This window comes from Rhyacophila brunnea, unplaced genomic scaffold, assembly GCF_057557595.1.
Source record: "Rhyacophila brunnea isolate RB1 unplaced genomic scaffold, BYU_Rbru_1.0 scaffold_22, whole genome shotgun sequence".
NCBI lineage: Eukaryota > Metazoa > Arthropoda > Insecta > Trichoptera > Rhyacophilidae > Rhyacophila > Rhyacophila brunnea.
This window is the reverse complement of record NW_028232882.1, coordinates 17,809,498-17,832,890: the sequence shown is the minus strand read 5'-3', so window position 1 is coordinate 17,832,890 and position 23,393 is coordinate 17,809,498. Positions and strand designations below refer to the sequence as shown.

The 23,393-nt window shown below is 33.1% G+C and overlaps 1 protein-coding gene across 1 annotated transcript in view; it reads right to left on the bottom strand.

Moving 5' to 3' along the window:
• Positions 1–3,397: 3,397 nt before the first annotated feature.
• The window catches only part of Incenp (Inner centromere protein), a 72,522-nt gene continuing 52,526 nt past the window's right edge, over positions 3,398–23,393 (bottom strand). The window contains exons 11-20 of the mRNA XM_085950057.1: positions 22,237–22,411; positions 19,959–20,088; positions 19,345–19,471; positions 18,068–18,217; positions 16,476–16,564; positions 16,120–16,276; positions 12,098–12,246; positions 8,443–8,549; positions 7,430–7,549; positions 3,398–6,357 (exon numbers count right to left, since the gene is read on the bottom strand). Of these exons, the coding sequence (XP_085806183.1) occupies positions 6,161–6,357; positions 7,430–7,549; positions 8,443–8,549; positions 12,098–12,246; positions 16,120–16,276; positions 16,476–16,564; positions 18,068–18,217; positions 19,345–19,471; positions 19,959–20,088; positions 22,237–22,411 (1,401 nt within the window). The 3' untranslated portion in view covers positions 3,398–6,160. The remainder of the gene's footprint in view (positions 6,358–7,429; positions 7,550–8,442; positions 8,550–12,097; positions 12,247–16,119; positions 16,277–16,475; positions 16,565–18,067; positions 18,218–19,344; positions 19,472–19,958; positions 20,089–22,236; positions 22,412–23,393) is intronic.

Here is a 23,393-nt window from a genome sequence, read left to right as displayed (position 1 = left end):
TTCCCGCTGTATTCCACATAACCGACTAGAACCATAATTTCATCTAAAGTCTAACACCATCTTCCTTTAATAATATGTATGTTCCGTCGGTAAAAATATAGATGTGTACACACAAAGAAACACAAATTTGCGGTAATACATGATCTCTAAATCATTGAACTTTTGCAGTTCACACCGCATTTGGTGTATAAAGATTTTTCCAGTGATTTAAAAAAAAATACCATATTGTTCAATACACTCTCAAATTTTGGAATCAAATTAGGCACAGCTACTTGGTGACATAAATGCCACTGCTTACTATTTTTAGGCTCAGTCTTATGGAAATAACTTAGGCAGATACATAAATTTTTTTTAAAATTCCGATATGAAATTGTTATGGCATGGTCTAAAAAGATCGAGGCTAGGCGATGCGCGGATTGTGCAAATGACGCGTGCCGAACGAAATATAATTTGTCATAAAAATCCAACATGCATCCATTTAATGTTATGTTTATTGTTATATTACTAATAATAATAGTATATTCATTGACATGTTTTCTTTTTTAAGTACATACGTAAAGTTTTTTAGTCATCTTTACACGATTTAAGAATATTTTCATCCGACGCCATGACAAAACAAATCGACATGCACACACTCTGCTGTCGGTCTCTGATTGGTGAGTCCAGGCGATAAGTGAGAAATTTCGTCGCACCTACTGTTGAAAATTATTTGCCGTTTCACTGAAGTTACGCTCTTAAACCGCAGGCAAAAATTTTATTATTCATATTCATTCCTTAGTTTGGCCTGCCTATCCACATGGGACATCACTACCCTTATTTCTTCCAGATCTTGAATCCACGTGAACTTCTTACTTCTTCAATCTTGAAAGTATTATCGAAATCAGTTGCTAAGCAGAGATAGGTGTTATTAAAAAACAAACATTTGTGTAATGAGAAGAAGCATCAGAGGACACAAACTGGCGTAACGTAACGATAGATTATATTGTGGAATCATAATTTTTTTTTAAGAAATATATATGTACATACAGACGAATTTGGTTATTACGGGGAAGATGCGCCCAACTGAATTTGCTCGTTATAAGCGTTACTCGTTATATCATAGAATAGGTATTTTTAAATGAGCGGTCACATAACACAAAAAGTCGCAATTCAAACAAAAATACACAATTAGAATTTTCCCCGAAACAACCATGGCATTCACAAACTACAAAAGAAATTGTTTATTGTAATGAGCGCTGGTAGGTACCTACTAACTTCCAAACCTTGGATTTTTTGCATGCAATTTCAACCATATGCATGGATACTTTTTCAATATTGTCGGCGAAAACACCAATTAGGTAGGTTAAGTAGTAGTAAGTTAAGTTAGTATTAACTAGCGTCATAAACGTAATGCGATCTTGGCGGCATCCTGTCCGGTTGGATTTTATTGCTTAGGGTCGAAATATTTTTAAACGATCGACACATTAACAGTTTTAAGAAAATTTTTGACCATATTTTAGCTCGGTATATCCGATAAGTTGCTCGTTATAACAGTGAATAAATATATGGAGAAAATAAACTAAAATATCAACGAGTGTTTCCTCATTACATCGGAGATCTCGCTATATCCGTGATCGTAATAACCGAGTTCGACTGTATATGTATACTTTTTAGCAATAAAACAGACCATAAGGCCCAATGGCAGTAGTGTGATAATAGAAGTGAAACAACCACAACACCCAGGCTTTGAGAAAATCACATATCTTGTAAACCCCACCCCTAGATGAAAAATCACCGCCTTTACGCACTGTACTACAAGAGACACATCTTTTTTCAAACGGCCTGCCCTATGAATTAGTGCACAATACGCTAATCTAAATTATGGTGTTACAATGTATAAAAAATTGTTCTACCCTTGCAGTACTATAATGGAAGGTTTGTTTATCTCAGAGAACAAATGTGTGATGTTTGCTACAAATGAATCTGCAGTAACTTGTAGATATTTTAATCATTAGTCTAATTAACCCATTTTCAGTTACATCATTTAGGCTGCTTCTTTGTATAAAGTTTTCTTTAACCTGTTCTATCCCAGGAGGTATTAGTATGGCCATATACAGAGGGCCGCAATTTTCTTTGAAAAAATAAACTTTAGTAAATATACTTTTTTTGGCATTACATTAATACTATATCATATAAACTTACCAAATTAATACACGATGTGTCCATTTACGCCGTCATTTATCAAAATAAATCAAACTTAATGTTTCACAAAACGTCAGGGTTGTCACAACACTTACACAGTAGAGATGAGAATGAGAACGTGATTATGTATGAGAAGTAATTCTACAATATGCAGCTTCATATGCACTGGTAATCAAAACATATTGTTCCTCTTCATCAAAATCACTGTAATCCGATTCAACAGTGAGGCCTGTTCGGCATTTTCTGATGTACTTTGTGTTCCTTCCATTTTGATTAGGAAGAACATAAAAAATTTTATATGTAAAAAAGTTCAAATATCCCAGAAACTTGACTTATTATAAAAAGATATAATACAAAAAAGTCAAATATGTTAAGCACTATGCGAATAAAATAAGTCCCGACACTAATATCTTATAAAATAAACAATTATCGACACAACACAGATTACGTAGGTTTAAAAATTACGAAATCGTACCCGTAAATTACGAATAAAAATGCAAAAAGTTTAAAAGTAATTATTATAAAACTATCATAAAAGAAGTGAACTATAAAGTGAAAATATTTCAGCCGCAAAACCGAATTAGATACGTCAAATATGACTACGGATATTCAACTGGTATATATTCCGAGATGTGTCACTCCTATTGAGCATTAGTGTATATTCAGGAATCACAGTATTCCCCGTTTCTTGTATGCATAAACGAACCATAATTTCGATTGCATCTACTATAAAGTAAACGGGAATCCCGGTGTGTGATTTGATAAATATAGGATCCGTGGTACAACCCTACTTGCGACGTGTTTCGGTAACCCAAGAAAGCTTTGTTTAAAATTGACATTTCATTGATAATATAGAAATTGTCAAATGTAAGTATTACACCATGATCCTAAGAGATGTCGCTGTGTGGACAATGTGATTGAATTATTCAAAACATTGACCTCGGCCGAAATATTGCGTTTCAAGTGGAGCGTCTTCGCACGCGCATTTCGCTTGGCCGGCCCTCTGTTCTCGGAATAGAAAAGCGTGCTAAGACGCTGGCGGCAGTTATCCGGTTAAAGGTTAGGTAAATTACTATGTTTGCACCTAAGCACTGAAGAGTATATTGACAGAATTGGTTGATGGGCATTCGCCCAACCCATCGGGTCTAAACAATAAATCAATTTCACCGAAGCGGCTGGAAATTTATTGATATTCATGTAAATTAAAACAAAGGGAATGTTTAAAGATTATTTTATTTTACTTAAAACAAGGTATACAGATTATATTTTTTTTTTCAATTTCATCGAAACCCAATTACCAACACTCTTGCCTTGGTTCTGAACTGACCTAATCTACACGTATTTAGAAAATAGTTTTAGTTGACCAAATGACCTTACAAATATAAAATTGTATTGCATATTATACTATGCGCCCTAACACACAAAGTTCATATAGGCATCATTTAGATATTCACAAAATACATAACTGATGATTGTACATTAACACAGAATTAAAATAACAAGGTAATCAGCAGGTGCTGGCCCATACCAGTCAAATCAAAACACATAGAGCTAAAAACAAGAAACATTGTTGCAACAACCGAAACACAGTGCATCCGTATTTTGTTAATTGATGTATGTGTCTGATGTTTCTGCCAATTTTTTAAGCGTGAATACAGAAGCACCGTATCTTCAACTGATGTATTTGTCCAATGACACCAGGTTTGAATGTTTCACATTTTGATTCTATGCATTCATTACACTTTCAATCTGGATCGTGGATATTGAAAATCAAAACGATTCAGTTCATCAATCCACCGATCTGGTCATTACACATTCATCCTGGATCGTTACACTGAATCAATCGCGATCCGAATTGAATGTCTAATGTGGAATAAAACACGTTTGTATGTGTATCTGGAATACAATTCTGTGTCTAAGTATTAATTACGTTGGTACCGCATCAAAAGGCATGCCAAGTTTATTTTCATGTATTATTTATGGAAGTTAATGTGTAAAAAATATTGTGTACGAGACATCAAATTTTTAAACACCTATGGCCTGCCACCTATTACGACGGTTAGATGTCTCTGATGTCTCTGAAATTGGTGAACGAAGAATAGGTCAGTTAATCAAGGTGGCAATTTTTATAGGAAATATTCTGTAGACTGCTCTCACTAAAATGTGATAGTACAATGAAATTGGATCTTTTTAATTATTGTCAATTTAAAAAAGGTAAACTATGTTTAAATGAAGGAAATATTCAAAAAAAAAAAAAACACAAAGACTCAGTTGATTGCGATTGGGTAACGAACAGGCCTTCTTATTATGTAATATTTACAAAAAAATTTACTCAGATTTGAGTATACATAATATCCCTCTGCAGATTTAAGGATAATAATTCTTTCAAATTAAAAATTAAATAAATAAGCAACACCACAGAAGGCTATAGCAAGCCATCGAACAACATTTTTCTCCATATTTCATCACAAACGTATTATATTATATAGAAACAGATAATATAGTTACTAAGCTACAAATAAATTTAATCTAATTATTGTAAGATGAATTAAATTATATGAGTGATGTTGTGCAACACGATTTTTACTTCCAGTTCTTTGTTGACTTTTACTAAATGCCTACGCCGGCTCGCACATGAAACGTATCGAATACGTCGACATGACGTCATCGTTATTCACAAAACACACGTTGCCACATGGCGCTCCGCAGATTGGTCGAATGCGACTTTTTAGTTGCTATCAACAAATCACATACATTTCGAGCTGCGAGACGAAGACGCCAGAACGCATACACACACCTACGAATTGGTCATTCCTATACCGGCTCGCTGGTCACCGCACCCAAATGTATATACGCTTCGAAAGGTTACGCGCGACTGTCGCAAGGTGGATGTGCACGGTCTTCATATGAAACACCGGAGCGACGTTCCTAGAAGGTTTGATATGTTTGTATTTGCGGCAGACGAGGCGAGTTTAGATGTGAGAGCCGGCTACCATGGATTTGCAACATTGTGAATTCAAACCTTTTCTAACAAAAATTAAAACATCTCTATTGAAAAGGAACAATTTTTTAATATTCATATCAAAGTAAGAAGACAGCAAATATTTTGCAGATGCAGGTGCAACTTTCACACCATTGATTTATCTTGGAAAACTCATAAATCCTATTTTGGTAAAAAATTAGATTTTTAGTGAATAAACTAAAGTTAATTACGAACAAGGTTAATTTGAAATTCACCGTAAATCGAAATATTCAGCAAATTTCATAAAATCTATTTATAGCGGTTTCCACTAATTCGATGAATGGACCATAATATAGATGTACCATCATAAATCGTCAGATGTTCGAATTTAGAACTAAGCTCACCATAGTATAAAAAGTATTGAGTGATATGTCAAATATTAGCATGTGGCGCCATCACTCAGCGGACAATTTGTACTGGTGGATCTATAGTCACCAGTGATATTAATTTAGAAGAAATTGTGTCAGATTTACAAAATTGCAACAAAAAAAAAATTTTTTTACTGTCTGCGATACATTTTCTATTTAGTAATTTGAATTTTTTGTTCAATTCTCGATCCTGTCGATTCTGAATTAACAGAGTTTTACGTATTATTCTTGATTCTAGATTCTTGCACCCACAACATGTCTTATCGTTTCAAAAATCAATCCACAAAAACCTCTTAAAAGGTTAAAACCCTACAACAATAAAAAATTTGCTTACGAGGTTTGCAGACCAGAAATCATTGTCATTTTGTTTTCATTTTTTGAATTTCGAAACTCCGTATGAAACAAAAACTAGACGGTTTTTACTGTCTATTAAAAAATATTACAAAAATGAATTTATGAGCTTTACATGATAGACGGATGAAATGATGATAATATAGTCTATTTTAAAATAATCCAGATCCGATTATCTTTTCACATTTATTAGAAACTTATGAAAGAACATTTCTTCAAGTCAGGCATAATTTAATTATCATTCTTCAGTCGGCATCATCGAAAATCGGGGGGGAGTTTTCCAGACAGCGCTGGAGGTCCTCACGAGCTTCTTGCGGTCAATTTTGGGGAAGATGTCAGCCAGATTAGGATTGAACACCGTCGTCGAGTAGAACCTCTCATAGATGGACGACTTAACGTAACCTTGAATCTTGCACAGAACTTTTCGTGATGGCTCTGAAATAAACAAAACAATCATATAAAGCTCATACTAATAATAATGGTTTCTTATTATTTTTTATTTTTTTTAATACACTCATGGATGCGAAGAGATCGAATAAGAAAGGAAACCTACCAGAGCATACAGTGGTTATATAATATTTAATGTGATCATGAAATATTGATTCCTAGACGAGAAAAAACAGGCCATCATAATAACCAATCATACATTTGTCTACAAAGTCTACAGATTGCTCAGGTTTTGCTCCCAAAGATACCTAAAGTTCTTCATTTTCCATCTTTATATGTCTTGCAATATAGTCTTCTGGGTATGGTATAACATCTGGGAAAATTGATCAGGAATACTAACCAAGCCATTGGATCCTGGACACTTTTTACTCGGTGATTATAGACTATCAAACTACCACTAGAGGTCTAGGTTTATTGCATACATAATAAGATTACATGTAAATTGTACGTATTACATTTAGCTGTAGCACAGTTCACTGAGAGATATCTTACCGGAAAGAAGTGACCATAATATAGCATTAAGATCAAAAAATTACACGGTGTTCATGGAGCATTGCAGACAGTAATGTTCCAAATTTATTAGTTTCAATAAGAGCATTAATTTGATAATGATCGTTATCAAATATTTGATAACAACGCTGTCATAATTATTGTACGACTTGATACATACGAGCACCAACAAGAATTTTATATAAATTATACAATATGATTGTATATATTTCTAATTTACTTACTTACATAATATGTAATAATGTCTTTTCCCTGTATTCCGGTGGTAACTGTTTTATTTAGACATGAATTTGATCTTATTACTATACGGCCTTCTATTTCTGACACAACATCTCACAATGATATGGCCAAACTGCACACGTACAAATTTCCGGATATGACAATAATATATAAAAACATTTTTTTTGAAATCTGAAATTATTCTGTATTAACCGGTTAAGTGCCCAAAGCGTCTTTGGACGCCCTAATTACACCAATTCTTATGTTAATTACTATCAATTAACTAATTGCGGCATAGAAAGGATTAAAAAGAAAATCAATGAAGACTCACTTTGGCACCAAGGTGGAAGAGATCGCTTGCTATGTCCTTCGGTTTCCGATTCATCATCTGTGCCGAGCTGGTCGAACGATTTGAAAACACTTTTACCTTGACTACCACTGGAAGAAGAACCTGTATAATTCGCCAACAATGATTAATTACATCATGAGAAATGTCAGAAATACAATAGAAACCATAATGAAAATTCATGGTACACGTGCAGTTTTTAGTACGGATGTGATTATGACGAAATGAAATTCTGACAAGTTACGAATTTGGTTAATTCCCCAGTCATCGGAATGGATTTTTGTCATAATTTGCATCCATACTAATTGTACGTATTCAGAAGCAAAGGATAATACAGGGCTACCTAACTCGTATGAATTTCACAGTGTATATTATCATTTTGTTACCTGTCAAATATTTTGCGCATATTTTTTGACATTGTCAGTTGAAAGTCTAAAATTCAACACAATGGATCATTTCTCCACCACATAAGAATCGTACAATCGTACTGCGAAAATTAAGGTCAGAACTCGGTAGAAATCATTGCCCAACTGAAGGCTGTATTTGCAAGCCGATTAAAAAATTTGAAGAAAATTGTTTTGAATCGCAATGCAAAGTAACAGATATTGACAAGGTAGCGGATGTGCCGCGTAGAGTCGCTTGATATAACTCCAGCCTTATAAACCTAAAGATTTAGGGCCAAATCCAATGCATAGTAAATAAGTGGGCTTTTGCGTGTGTCAGCCGATTTTCAGACGTATAACAAATAATACAACAAATCGTCAGTGGCGATATTGATATTGATATTGATATAGAATTTAAAAAAATGTGAAAACCTTTTTTTAGCTCCGATGATTCTATTTATTAAAGACACATTATAAGCTAATCACAAAAAAAGATACTATATTTCACTTCATATGCCAGATGCCATTTTTACAAGACAGGTGACTAGTGAAAAATGATAAACCTGCCAAGAAAAATGCCAAGTTGCCAAGGTTGGTAATGGATAATAAACTAACCTGTCTTTTTGGAGGTAGCCTTTGCTGCAGCGGCCAAATTCTTTTGTTCCTGCAGCTTACGGGCAGCCAATACTTCTCTTTCTTCAGCTAAGTTCTTCTTGCGTAATCTGTAAGCAATTATAAATAAAAAGAAATTTAGTAACAAAATGTAACCATTGTGCAGTACATGACTTGTGTATGAGATGTCTCACATAAAAAAAATTATGTTTTCACTATTTTATCTTTTCCCACTGAATAATTATCTCAAATAGGAATGGGATGATTTGTTCTATCTGGACACCAAGATAATAGCGCCTGTACACGTGCATGAATTTACTGGCAGCAATAGTGCGTATTTTAAGCTATCGTGACAATAACTGTTTACACGTAAAAGTGTTGTCTATCTCTCCGATTTCATTCTTCAAGATTTACTCTTGAATGCGAAATGCGGCATGATGATTGACAGGTCGTAAAAATCGGTTAACCTCAAGATGAGTCTCTCCGCTGTGTAGTTCGTTTTTTTGCCGGCAAGTTCGCTGATATCATTCTACTGCGCAGGAGCAGATCGAAAAAATCCCAACTGTCGCATGAAAAATTCAGAAACTACCGAACTTTTTTGATCCAAGCTGCTGCAATTGCATGATAATACATTGTTACCACCTAAAGCATGGCATCCTCAGAGGATCCAATTTCAGGAGGTCAGAACAATTATCGGGCCGATTCACAGATACGAGCAGATCGACTACGAGACAGAAATAGCTAGCCCGTAAGCTTAGATGTAAAAAAATTTTTAGTCACCCTTTTGCAACTTCAACAAAATTTAAAAGAATCATTTTAGCCCTTAATATATATAAAATCCTGCATTTTTTTTATACCTACCTTAATTCTAGAAGCAAGCCAAGTAAAACCTAGTGTCATTATAAATTGTATACTTATTTCAATTTTAAACATACAAGCAAGCTGTAATTTTAAACTGGTACACCGGTCCGCAGTTATTCAAGCACCTCCATGAAAATAAAACCAATGCTTGTGGCACTGTACGTAAAAATCGTAAAGAAATGCCATGCTTCAAACAGCTGAAAAAGGGGGAGACAGAGGCAAAGTCAAACAGCCCATTGTTCGCTCTCAAATAGTGTGACAGAAGAGATGTCCACATGCTTGCAACCATTACTGACTCCTTTGGTCCAACCGGTAAAACTAATTTTAGAACCGGAGAACCCATAATGAAGCCAAAGTGCGTCTTAGAATATAATAAAAATATGGGGACTGTCGACAAGGCCGACATGATGCTCAGCAGCTTGTCATGCATGAGGAAATCTGTGAAATGGTAAAGAAAGGTAGCATTTCACATGATTGACCTCTATTTATTAAATGCTTTTTATATGTATAAATCTGTTACTGGTAGTAAAAAAACTCTAGGAAAATTTCAGTTAGTCATGATAAAACAATTAGTTGCTAAGTATGCTGTGAAAATCACGAGAACTCCACAACCCAGATAGGGATTCCAATCCCGGGATCCCGAATCCCGGGATCCTGAGCTATTTTCGTTACCTATGAATCCCGGGATTGATAAACATAATCCCGGGATTTCGGGATTGGTTTTTTATCAATTTTTATGGAAAATAAAATAAAAGCGAAAATAAAAAAGAAAAAATACTTTTAATAAAAAATAACTACATTAGAAATAAACTGAGTTTGAATGAAGTTTGATTTATACCCATGTGTAGGTTGCCGATTCATTTTATTTTTTCACGTGAATTATTAAAGATGAGAAAGATTGGAAAAAAACAATGCTTTGCACTTTTAACAAAGTAATTCTACCATGATATCATACGTTTTACGGCAGTTTCATATTTGGCTGACTAATTAGATTTATGAAAAAATAAATTGAAAATGATGCGGAAAGGCCATAAGTACGCCATGATTATTTGCTTTACTATTTTAAATCTCGCTAATCCATTCATTATGTCTTTACTATCAGAAACAGCAATCTCATATTAAATTCACATTATTATTTATAATACAATATTATTTACTCCATTAAACTTGTGTATTTCTAAGATTGAACGTATATAATATTAACAATAAATGTCTTAAATAGTATAAATTATACTAGATTTATTTTTGACCAATTTTATCAATGTTATTTGTAAATATAAAAATTTTATTTAACAATGGAAAAAATGCCAATCCCGGGACCAGTCCCGGGATCCCGGGATTGTCAAATTGTAATCCCGAAATCCCGGGATCAGAATTTTGGCTCAGGATTGGATTCCCTAAACCCAGACCATCGACTAGTGAAAATCCATTAAGGTTGTTGCCTAGAACTTCCAACAGATCATTTGCCGGAACACATTCCGCCCACGGCAAATAATTAAAAGCCCAGAAGACACTGTCATGTGTGCGGAAATTTCAAAAATTAATAATAAAAAAAAAACCTCTATCTAGATAATATGTGTTGCCTTTGTAATGTAGCTCTATGTCTGAGTCCATGTTATAAAATCTACCACTCTTCAAAACAAATATGTAAAGTAAAAATAAATATGTAACTCATTAAAAATATTTAATAGCTGTTTAAGTGTTTGCCTAAAAGTTAGTTTAGTTTAAAATTATTGTGCTATATTTACGACCCTACTCTGGGAAAAAACATTATGTGTGATTAATTTATTACCACTTTCTTGTGAAGTGTTCTATACTTCTGCTGCATACACGGGCGTGAAGAAAAACGCGCACCTTGCAGTGCTCTATATACATAAAGGCAAAATGGCAGATCTGTTATAAATGGTAAGTGATTGTATGAATTTATTTGTTTGGATATTCCTAACATTATGACTGATTTATTATGGTTTTTTAGTATTGTAACATAATCTGAACATGTCTAGGTGCCTAAAGAGTCGTAAAACTCATTTTTTATTGCCATTGCTGAGTGTACTGGATTAATAAGTAGGTACTAACCAAAAATGTACCTAGCAAACAAACTACGATATTCCGCATGAAGTCTTCATTGTCAATTCCAGCGACAGAATTTGCAGATGGTATTTTTTTGTTGTTTCGAGAGTTGCCGAGGGATATGGACAGTTACAAAAGGCATTCGGGCCTTGTCTCTGTAACCGACGCACCTCCGCGAATTTATTTATATTATAAATATTTTCTTTTAAATTTAATTTATACGCTGTACTGTAAGCTGTAAATGAATTTCGTCAAATAAAACGCACTGTTTTGACGCAAATCCGCGTTGTCAATCAACACGCATATCCCCGAAAGAAGAAGCAAGACAATACCTACCTCATCTGCCACACTATCACAGGTCCAGGAGGGGTACCAGATCCTACGTCTGACCCTCATGTCTCTTTCGGAGGTCACAACATGTTTACACATACGTTTTCTTGTTATGGCCATGATAATACTTACCGTCAGCAGTAAATCCATGCACGTCTAAAAGGGGTATAACTAACCGATTGGCGCCAGTGAAGGTAAATGTGCACTATTCTTCTACCAAGAGCCACTTTATCAACAAATATCAAAAGTGCAAAGATGTTAGAATATAAATATCTTGTAGCATTCAATGAATTTAAAATTATAAAATACATCTACAACCATTTTGGAATTCTTGAAAAGCTTAGTGCCACTAAAAAAACTCCTCATGATATAGACATCGACGAACGGGGATAATTACTTTTCGTTTTCGAGTTGCTGCTTCTGCCTCAGCGCTTGTTGTTTACGGGCCTCTTCTTCTTGTTCTTTGAAGCGAGCTTGTCGGTTGGCATCTTCCAGCCTCCGTCTCTCTTCCGTCTCTGCCGCTTTCCTCTCCAGGGCTATTCTTTTCTGAAATTATCGTGAAATTGAAAAGCACATTATATCAACACGTGCTACATAAAATAAATCCTTCGAAGGAGAGAGCTTATGTTTTATAGAAGAGTTGTGTAAAAGCTCCACTCTGGTATCGAATTGAGAAACCCTAATATGTATCACTTTAATGGTATTAACTGTCAATTCTCAAATCAAAAGGACATAATCATCAACAAACTGCATTATGTAGTCTAGAACATAACCCACCAATTTAGGCAAATTGAGATGTTTTTCGATTTGGGATTTTCAGGATTTGGATGAGAAGTTCAGGTATCATAAAGCTTAGATGAATAATTTTATTTAAAATCAAGAAATTCAATTTGTCACATTCCATTAAGATCACAAATATATTTGCAATATGTCATATAATGACATTGATATTATGACACCGGTTAGTAATTAAGGTAGGTAATTTAATACTTTGATTTAAAATACAAAAGCCGATTGCCAATTAATAACTCAATTTAGAAAGCACTTCAGAGAATATTGTAAAAGCGATTACATAGTTAAATTTGTCAGAGTTATATAAGACACGCATAGCATAGCGGTCAGTACATATGGGGCAAATCCCAAGGGACGTAGGTTCAATTTTATTATCGTATTTTTATTGTGTTTTCAAATTATGCATGTTAAATTCATATGTGTCAGCCAGTTTTATTAAAAGCCACTTATATCAGTTCACATACTATCTATCTATTCACTATCCATTTAAATATTGACAGCACACACTGACATTTTAATTAACTTTCTAAGAAAATTATTTCTTATTATCATAAATACACATCTTGCAATATACACTATCAAGTTCAATGTTCAAACTTTCACATTGAAATGTACAAATAGTTCTAATTCAGATTTAAAACTCAACAGTTCGACTGGGTACAATACTCCCGTATTCTCAAAATTGGTTGTGTACATTTTAAGTGTTATTAATATTGAGTAATTAAAACAAATATTCAAAATACTCCTGATGTCATCCATAAATCAAGTCAGTAATGCCATTGCTTCGATTTAAATTACAAAGATGGTAGTCGTTTCTTGACGGAATTCTAAACATCTCAGATAACGTCATTGGAAATTATTCGCAAAAAGGACACGTAGGTTGGTAACCTAATTGAATAAAGGCACCCACCCAACTGGTAAGTGAAAGTTTTGTATTCAAACCCTACTTTTTTCAAGATTTATTAGTATATTATTATTAAGAGACTTTTAAAAATTCAATAAAAACAGTGTCACAATTTTAAAATCTCGCATATTATATTCAGTTTTAATGATATAAAATAATTAAAGAGGCTATTAGTTTCAAAAATAGTGACCTCCATATTTCTTGATTATGATTCTATAGATACTTTTTCATCGTACCTATGTATATTCATAAAATATCAAATACAGCTCACTTTGTCAGCTAACCGATTCCATGCCTACAGCAAGTTATCTCGCTCTATGAGGCCGTGATTAACAGGCCATACATATATATTTCGCGAGTTATCTCATCCGACTTTAAACTCAAATTACTAGCCACTGTCGATTGGTTTGAATTATCTAAAAAATGAAACACAGTGATATGAAATACTGATCCAAAATTATCGGTATTACAGCGATTGTGGTAAGAGCTTCGCTCTACATTCAATGTGTGTCGTTAAAAATCTGCAGGCTGCCAGATACTGCCATAGTAAAGGTTAAATGGAATTAAACCGGAGGTCGGTTTCAATGTCGTTTATATTTTTTATCACCCGCTATTTTGTTATATTATACAACTAACTTTAAATGTGATTTTCACCAAATTTTATTTAGCTACATATGTATTCGTTTTTTCAAATTATTTTATTTGCAGTCTTAAATGTGCTTGGTAGTTTTTTTCGATTATCTAAAAATGGCGGAATTTAAAGGTTGGCGTTGGCTAACAGCTTCACATTAATTAACCCTTTTACTCCCACGGGGCCGATATTTCGGCCCACCATACCTATGCGAAAACTCCATCTGGGCCGATCCATCGGCCGAAAGTTTGGAACCAAATTTACGATTTATTCCAAATTTTTTCCCGTCATATTTCGTTCATGTAGACGAAGCATTATATTCACTGTGTGTTGGGTGGTGACTAACATTTATTTTAGTGTCGGCATTGTTTATAATTATGCCATACCCTAATAACTCACAAGTCATAATTGCTCTGCTGTCGAACTTGAGACCAAAGAGGGTCATAAAAATAATAAAACATTATTTTTATGACACATTTTAAATTCTGATATTTCTTTTAGTTGTTTTATGATTAATATATCACATTACAAAATGAAATTTGAAATTTTTGAACTAACAATGGATGCCACTGTATTTTTGGTACGATGGTGAAAAAATACATGAATATAAATAATATTATAAATGATTTAGTGCTTTGAGACTTATTTTTTGAAATTACTTCATTCCATATCAGTTAGTCGTCGATACTGTATCGAATTCTCTTGCGATTTCGTGAATTGAATAATATTCTTGAATACCTTGACACTATACGATTTTTTTTGATTACTTTATAAAAATTCTATTTCATAGAGAAATAATAATATGTTTATTTTTTTTTCTGTTACTACATAAGGATAGATTATATTATAAAATTTGATATATCAATTATAAATAAAAAAATGTTGTCACACTTGTTTTGTTGTTCAAACATAGTTTTATCCGTTCATTTCTAAATAAATATTGATACATTATTTTTTTCTTTTGTTTTATTGATGTAAACTATCAATATTATTACTTATTATTGCTTTATACACCATTGAGAACACACAAAAAAAGTTTCAAATTTTTAAAACATGTGTAGAATTAGTTATTTAAAAAAAACTAAATCGACGATTTGTTGTCAAAAAACGCTTGGGAGTTTTCGCATATGCTAGGCTAAATCAGCTGGGAGTAAAAGAGTTAATAATTGTTTATTAATAAAAAATAACACTTGCATTGTCTATTAACTATTTGGAAATTTTAATATATACATGACTATATAATATATATGCATGTCTTGTTAACATATATTTTTCATGACGACACTCACAGTTTACGGTTATTTAATCTATTGACAAGTACCAGAGTCGAAAATTCACTGAGTTCACCCATATTTGACTAACAGACTATCACCGAACGAGTAAAATAGTCGAGGTTCTGACTGTTAACTGTAACGTGACGATTCTGAAATATCATGTTATTTGGGTGCAGATTTGCATCAATTAATAGAGATAAGACAACACAAAATTCAAGCAGTTCTAATTCATAAATTCTAACCTTCCCATTTATGATAAATATTTAAATAATCACCTAACAAAGAAATATAGGATCGTTACACGTGTTTTCTGTTCAAATGACGTATCATCGGTAGCTCGAACTCGCAGTAGTCAATAAATAATGACGAATAAAATATCCAACATGTTTGGAATGAAATTAACCCCAGGGCAAAAATTACAAATGATCTCAAAATCTTCTGGTTTATATGTCAATGAAACAGAGGGGTAAGCACAAAGAACCGATAAACTCAAAAATGTCAAAATGCAATTAGATAAGTTCATATAGGATGTGTCAATATAATATTACGCAATATTGACTGGGTATTTATTATATTAGATATTTCTTTAATACGTGAGAGTACATTAGCCACAAATTTCTTTGTGCACTGTGTATAAAGTATCTTGTACACATTCTACAGAAACTTAACAAAACTCAAATCAAGCCGAATACGTGGACGGTTGGCTTTCAAATAATTTGTGATGCCGCCCATTCACGCGAATGAGCAGTGAAGTCATAACACATTGCTATGAAACATAGTTATGTAGTGAAAATTAGCATAGTGAAGTATGTAATTACCTTTTCAGCCTCTTCACGTATCCGTTCCTCTCTGTCGAATTGCAACTGGCGTGACTTTTCCTCTTTCTCTCTCTCCAATCTTTCCATTTGGATCTGTTTCTGCTTTTCCTGAGCTTCCCTCGCCAACGCAGCAGCTTTGCATTTTTCTTCACGTTTTCTAGGTACATTATTTATAATCAGAAGACAATATAAATCCACATTTCAAAGAAAGTCTGCCTACTTTTATAGCGTTAATATTATGATTGCTGCTTTGACAATGAATAATTATGTTTAATCAGCGGCGACTTTCTTCGAGGCAATCGATTTCTTAGAAGATTAATATTATTAAATTTTCAACTACAGCCATAGATACATACCGTCTTTGTTCTTCACTCCTGGCTATTAACAACTGTTCCCTTTTTCGTACGGCATCTTCGGGATCAGCTCGCTGGTTATGCACTGTGACCTGATTGACAAAACCAAAAGTTTAGGTACCCAATTTTTTCCCAATTAATCCAATGTGGATCTTGGCCGCCTCACAAAGAGGTTTTGAAACAGATTTCTTTATGAGGCTCATGCTCTGGATCCAAACACAGTAGACTCCGGATTATCCGGGCTAATGGTGGAAAGAGGTGGCACGGATAAACGAAGAACACGGATAATCCGAACTATGGGTTTTTCTTTTTAAAATACTACCTATTATTATACATTTCTAAAGCAGACAATTATTTTAACATGTTTAATAATCATTATTTATTAAGAATATCTGTGATTTTGGTTTGTTTGCAGGAATCTTTCTAATATCAGTTCGAATTTTCCAAAGCGAGGTTCATGTTTACGAAAGTAAGCGATTTAAAAAAAATTAAATTCATGTACGGATACATAATCCGCACACGGATAATCGGGAGTTTACTATACATGTTATTGAAAAATAAATGAATGAATGAATTGAGCAGACACGGGATTCTGAAACACGACTTCATAAGCAATCTTTCAAGTTTCAAGGATGGATTAGGATTAGGTTCTTTTTTATCAGCGTATTATAAGGTCTCTCATAATTTAAACAGAGGCTGTATTGGAATTCGTTTTCTTATATAATATAGATGATAAACAAACAAATCATCATTATCGTTCTTCTTTCAAAAGTTGTTGCACAATTAAATCCACAATTTTATTGCGTCCACCAATCTCAATGTCATGCGATAAGCTGACTGTCAATGATATCAGAATGTATGCCAAACAGCATATTCGTCACTTACAACTATCATCTGCTGTTGTTGTTGCGTGTTGCCACCCGCAGACATCCGAAATCTACCTTTACAGTAAAATCCAACAAAAAATATGCTCATATTCTTTTTGTAATTTTACATATTCAAAACTAATCAAAACTATACGGGAAAAAGATGTTTAAAAACTTACAAAATAAATACTAATATTAAGGGTATATTGGCTGATAAAAATTGGCTTATTATTCTAACTTGAACTACAATACAATGAAAAAAGAAACCAACATTAAAACCATCACAAGTATCAAGATTCAATCACAAAAACGTCATTTATAACCATTGATATTAAATTGTATAATCGGTATTTAGAAATGAACACCCCATCTCAGACTAGCACTATACTATATCATCAATCTATCTTGTAAAAATAATTATTTTTTCATAAGACAGTGAAAACCAAACCAGCAATTAAAATTTAAAGTTCGAAATTGAAAAACTCCATAAAATGACAATTCTTAGTATTCAGGAGGTATGCCAATTTTTCCATTGTGGGGACACAAATCAGCGGGTTTTAGTGGATTGATTTTTTGAATGATTAAACACGTTATGTAAAACGTGATTTATTAATCTTATAAAATAGACCGCAGATATGTTAAAGGCTTGATATTATGTCATAAGAGGAAAAATCTTGTAATTACATGTCGCTAAGCGTTGTAGCATAATTAACGGGTCAAGTAAGTTACCGGTTTTACGGGAACGATATATGGCAGGTTGTTTTTGGAATTTGATTTGGCGCTGATGGGCGTTGCGATTTTGCTCCTCATCGGTTTTGCGGCAGGTGCAGGGGGAGCAGCTGCAGGATGTTGTTCCTCAATATTTTCTTTGCCATCATCCTTTAAAATAAAAAACAAAATCTTTTAAATTATTGCCAACATTACAGTCACATTAAAAATGTCACACAAGTACTGTAGAGATCCAAATAGGTATCTACAAAGATTCTTATTCAATTCAATCCTTTAGTACCTACCACATCATTCAAAAAAATATCCACACAAAAGTTAATGCACCGTGGAAACTGTGTGAAATTAATTATCACCAATGACTTTTAGGTTTGCTTATGTGACCAATAGTTATATATTTTAAAAGCACAGTAAGCCCTTTATCATCCATATTTTGTAAAATATTTAAATAATTCATTGTCAATCATTATCTCTATCTCAGCGTTACGGCACGTAACAGTAATGTGTTTTGGCCATTAGTCACACAATAATATGATCAAAACAAAAAGTACATACATATTCCGTGCGATTTCACAGAATATATAATGATCGATAATTTTTAAAACACTCAAAAATATTTAAAACAACGATTTACAGAAATCGATTTTTTGAAGTGTAAATGAATGTTAATAACATGGCCAATTTTTTATTTACTTTTTCTTATTTTCCAATATTGTATTTAGTTTACATACATGAAGATGTTTCATTTATTTAAAAGGATTATATTAATACTATCGACCGAGGGGTACTGAATGGAATTTAAATTTAAATTCTGATGGATATATGTTTTGTACTACTCCATTCGAGTCGTTTTTTTCGACCCGGGTTTCGCCGTTCGGCATCTTCAGGCACTCAACAATGATAAATGCACAGACAACGAATACATTCTCGCTTATATAATAAATTAATACAATATAAGAAGGTAAAAATCTTATTACCTACCAAGTAAAGGATCAAGTATAGAAAAAACAAACAAATTTTGAATATTTGAAGTATATATACCCATACCTAACGAAAATGCCGAAAGGCAAAACCCAGGTCGTAAAACTCGAATGTAATAGTATAAAACTAAATCTATTTGAATTTAAAAGGGTTATAATGCAATATATAACATTATTATTATTCAGTGGATGTTTACCTTACGGAGAAATGGCTTGAAAGGCTACAGAGTTAGCGTGGTCTTTGACAGGTCTCGTATAAGGAATGACACAAGAAGAATAGAAAATAAGAAATTAATTAACCTCTTTGGCGGCCATCGCCCTGGTCTTGGTGCGTGTCACTCTAGTGGGAGCATCCAGATTATCGAGATGTGCACCCCCACCACCCGCCAAGCGTTCGAAATGTTGTACATGATTTTTCACAGGACTACTGCAAAGAGAACAAGTCAAAATATGGTTAAAATGGGTTCTTTTGCTATTTCTTGTAAACAGAAATCATATAAATATAGTATTGAATGTCACTCACTCATTTCTAATAAAAAAAGTGTATCAAGTATCAATCATTTACACAAACATGCGGCTAGAAATATTGGAAAAGTCTTATTATTTAGCATGCATGTATCAACTAACGTATTGTTGCAAAGTTTCTAATTCTAGCGTTGTCCAAATGCTAAGAACGCTATAATAGCTGTGGTGCGTGTATTTATTCAAATAAAACACTGATAAAGTAACCATTACATTATTTAAAGTTTATATCAATTTATATTGTGTTGTTTTCGTAGTTTTATATTGATATTCTTAACATCCTTAGTTGCTATGAATTGAATTAAATGTTTATAACTGATGTCCTGCTTCATAACTTACACAAAATGGCATTACATAGTAGTCTCTACTGAAAGAATTGAATTTTCACTTACTCAAAGACTTCTTTAATTTTCTTAATGCATTTTAATGTTTTGCTTAGCAGAGGGCGCGGCGGCGTCTCCTCAACTTCACTCTCATCATCTGTCAAGAGGGAGCAGTTAGGATCGAAGTGAATCAGCTGACCTGGAAATACAAGCGGGCACATTTATATTAAATTCAATTCAGCCCTCGAGCTAATTACAATATTATTTTTTAATTTAAACTCCATTGCCATAACAATTTTTCAAGACACTACACTGAGTTTTATGAGGAATACATTTTGCTGTTGGGGCGAGATGATAAAATTATGTTCTGTGATATTTACACGTATCGGCGGTAGATCACCATTAAACGTCTGCAATCTGCGTCGACAACATAAATTTATCATTGCAAAAATAAGTTTTGGTTAGTTTTGGGATAAATTACGGTATGGTTTAAATGAACATAAGAAAATTCTGATAATACTCTAGTTGAGACAATTTGTTTTAGCAATTATAAAAGTACACCCGATCCTCTTTTTGCAGTTTCGAAATAACACGGTTTAGAAAAGGTAGCGATTATTTTTATTTACACTGATTTTTTTGCTTTATCACGGTTTAAAAAAACTAAAAAGAATAAAAATAAGTATGTAAGTATTGTACATATTTATCAAAAAATTGTGTTGCAATGGACCGCACGCCACTGGCGCATACATGTTGTCACCGGATGCCGCCCAGACATACATACGTACATACATGGTGCCACTAGTAAGTCACTTCGGGTTGATACGAGAGACACGCCGCATGCTTCGGCGTTAGCGTCATTAAATATTTCCAGTGATGAGAGTGATTTTTCGCCAGCGAAAAACAGCAATAAACGGGTACGTTTATTATCAAATAGCGAAACTGAATGAATATATTTCCCTATGCTGAATTTAATTTAAATCGAAAACGATTTATTTTTGAGTTCAAGAACTCCGTATTTTGAGTTGATTTTAAGTAATGGAACCTATCTACCATTTTTGTATGGGCACCTTATCTTTTTTTACACGGTTTTGTTTTGCACGGTAGTCTTTGGAACGTATCCCCCGTGCAAAAAGAGGATCGGGTGTATATGTTACGCCGAATGTGCGAAATTGAATATTACATGAAATGGGCAAAATTTTGCCTAAATCATGAAAAATGCAAGCCCGTTGTCTTATTCATGAATTAGACAAAATATCTGGAGAGTGCGTGAAATCGGCAGTAATTTTTCTGCCTACTTCATGTCTTGGACAAATTAGATACTAGCGCTACGGTGGTATTTTTTGCAACTAAACTAAATGTGTGAAATGCTCGTGGATTGGTCAAAATATACGTATATTGTCTATGGTCGAAATAGGTGGTCGCGCTCCGGTGGTATTTTTTGCAACTAACCAAATTTGTGTCAAATGTCATTGATTATAATATAAAAATATACCAATCAATAACTAAAATGACGTTCATGTCCATTTACTATGCGCAAAAAAACTAGAACTATAATATGATAACGGATGAATTTTATTTAAAGGTATTTTCGCGATTTGATTCGTGCTTGGGTATCGTACATGCAATGGTCGATTGTATTGTTGACACTTGTTAGCTAACCTCAAAATGGACATTCAGTTGAATAATTCAGAATTTCAAAACCTAATCTAACCTAACCTAACCTAACCTAACCTAACCTAACCTAACCTAACCCAACCTAACCTAATAATATTATATTATGTCCAATTATAACTAATAAAATCATCCGTATTAAATTTACTTTTTCTGCTGTCATGTTGACAGTTTAAGAATTCCATGCCCTGGCGACTTCATGTACTCGGTAGAAAATTTACCTTATTCATGAATAAGGCAACAGGCTTGACTATTACATGAATTAGCCAAAATTTAGCCCATTTCATGTAATAGTCGATTTCGCACATTCGGTGTAACATATATAATATTAACGATATGGTGTTTTCCATTTCTTTGAGAATTAATAAATACATAACTAAGAACATTAAAAAGAAAAATATTTTTTATTTAAAGTTAAAAATGATATACTTACAATAAAAAAAAACATCACAAATCTTATTATTACAGCCTAATTACAGATATGTGGTAGTAGAAAAAAATTACTGAATCACTCGGGCTTGAAAAAATCATAATTTCATCTTGAATCGATCCCGGAAACCCCCCCGTATAAGAAGCCAATGCGTTGAAATGCAATGCAATGAACTACAAGTCAGCATTATTTTAGCGTGTTTAGTGCATATAATGGAAGAAAATACAATCGCCAGGAAAAACAAACCATTCAGAAGGGTGACAGTCTGATTGAGTGGCGCAGGCACGGTTTCAAATTGTTGTTTGCCATTCTTGGCGGGAGATGACGCAGGTTTCTCCGCAACAGCATACTGACGTTTTGAAGGTGAAGAATTAGATCCCCGACGTGTTCCCTTATCAATCACCACAGTCTCGTTTAGTATCTGTAAAAAAATATATAAAATCAATGAACTATGTTATTTTTATCGAGATCAAATGGATTCAAAAGTTGTTAAACATTGTAGGTAGGTACTGTATCATTTTTTTTCAAGGGAAAAAAGATTAAATACAATCTGAAACCATCGGTTCAGACCAGGGGTTGGAAAACTCTTTTGTAAAAGGTCAAATGTTGTATATTTGACATACTCAACAAACTCGAAGAAAATAATATGTAGACCTACTTAATAAATATGTAACAAGAAAATAAAGTTTTTAAAAAAACAATTGTTTCAACAAAATTTATGTTTATAATAATGAGAAGTAGACAATAATTAATTATTCAATGTTTATTACCCCTGAAGTCTATTGAGATTCTGCATAAGAGTATTATTTCATCTCGCACAGATAGGTGCTACCATATTATAATATTACTATTATATAGACATAAGTCCTTAAGCACATTAAGATCTTAGCTGGCTATCTTTAATCATTTTGAAGACACATATTATATTTCAGTTAAAGTTTGCCGTTTAACGTGTATACATGTGCAGATTAATCACTCTGATCAAAAAATATCCGCTGCAAATTTGTGTGAGTGAAAATTTCATTTCTTTTAATTTTTACATAATTTTAAATGTTAAATCATTGAAAAATACAAAATTTATTCGTAGCTATCGGGCCATACAAATAGACACGGAGACTGGATTTGGCTGGTGGACTGTAGAATTCCAATAATAATATTGATTTCAGGTTATACACATTTTAATTTTTTATAAAAACCTATATTTTTACAAAACACATTAAAACTATGAATCACTCAAAAATGCCTAAACTGTATTAGAGGAAACTTAATAAACTTTAATAACATTCATTATAATAAAATAATAGGTATTTATGAATAAATAAACAATGTAACAAATTTCCAATTTATAATGGTATTTTTCTAATTGTAAATTTTATTTTGGCTTTAAATATCAAAAAATTTTG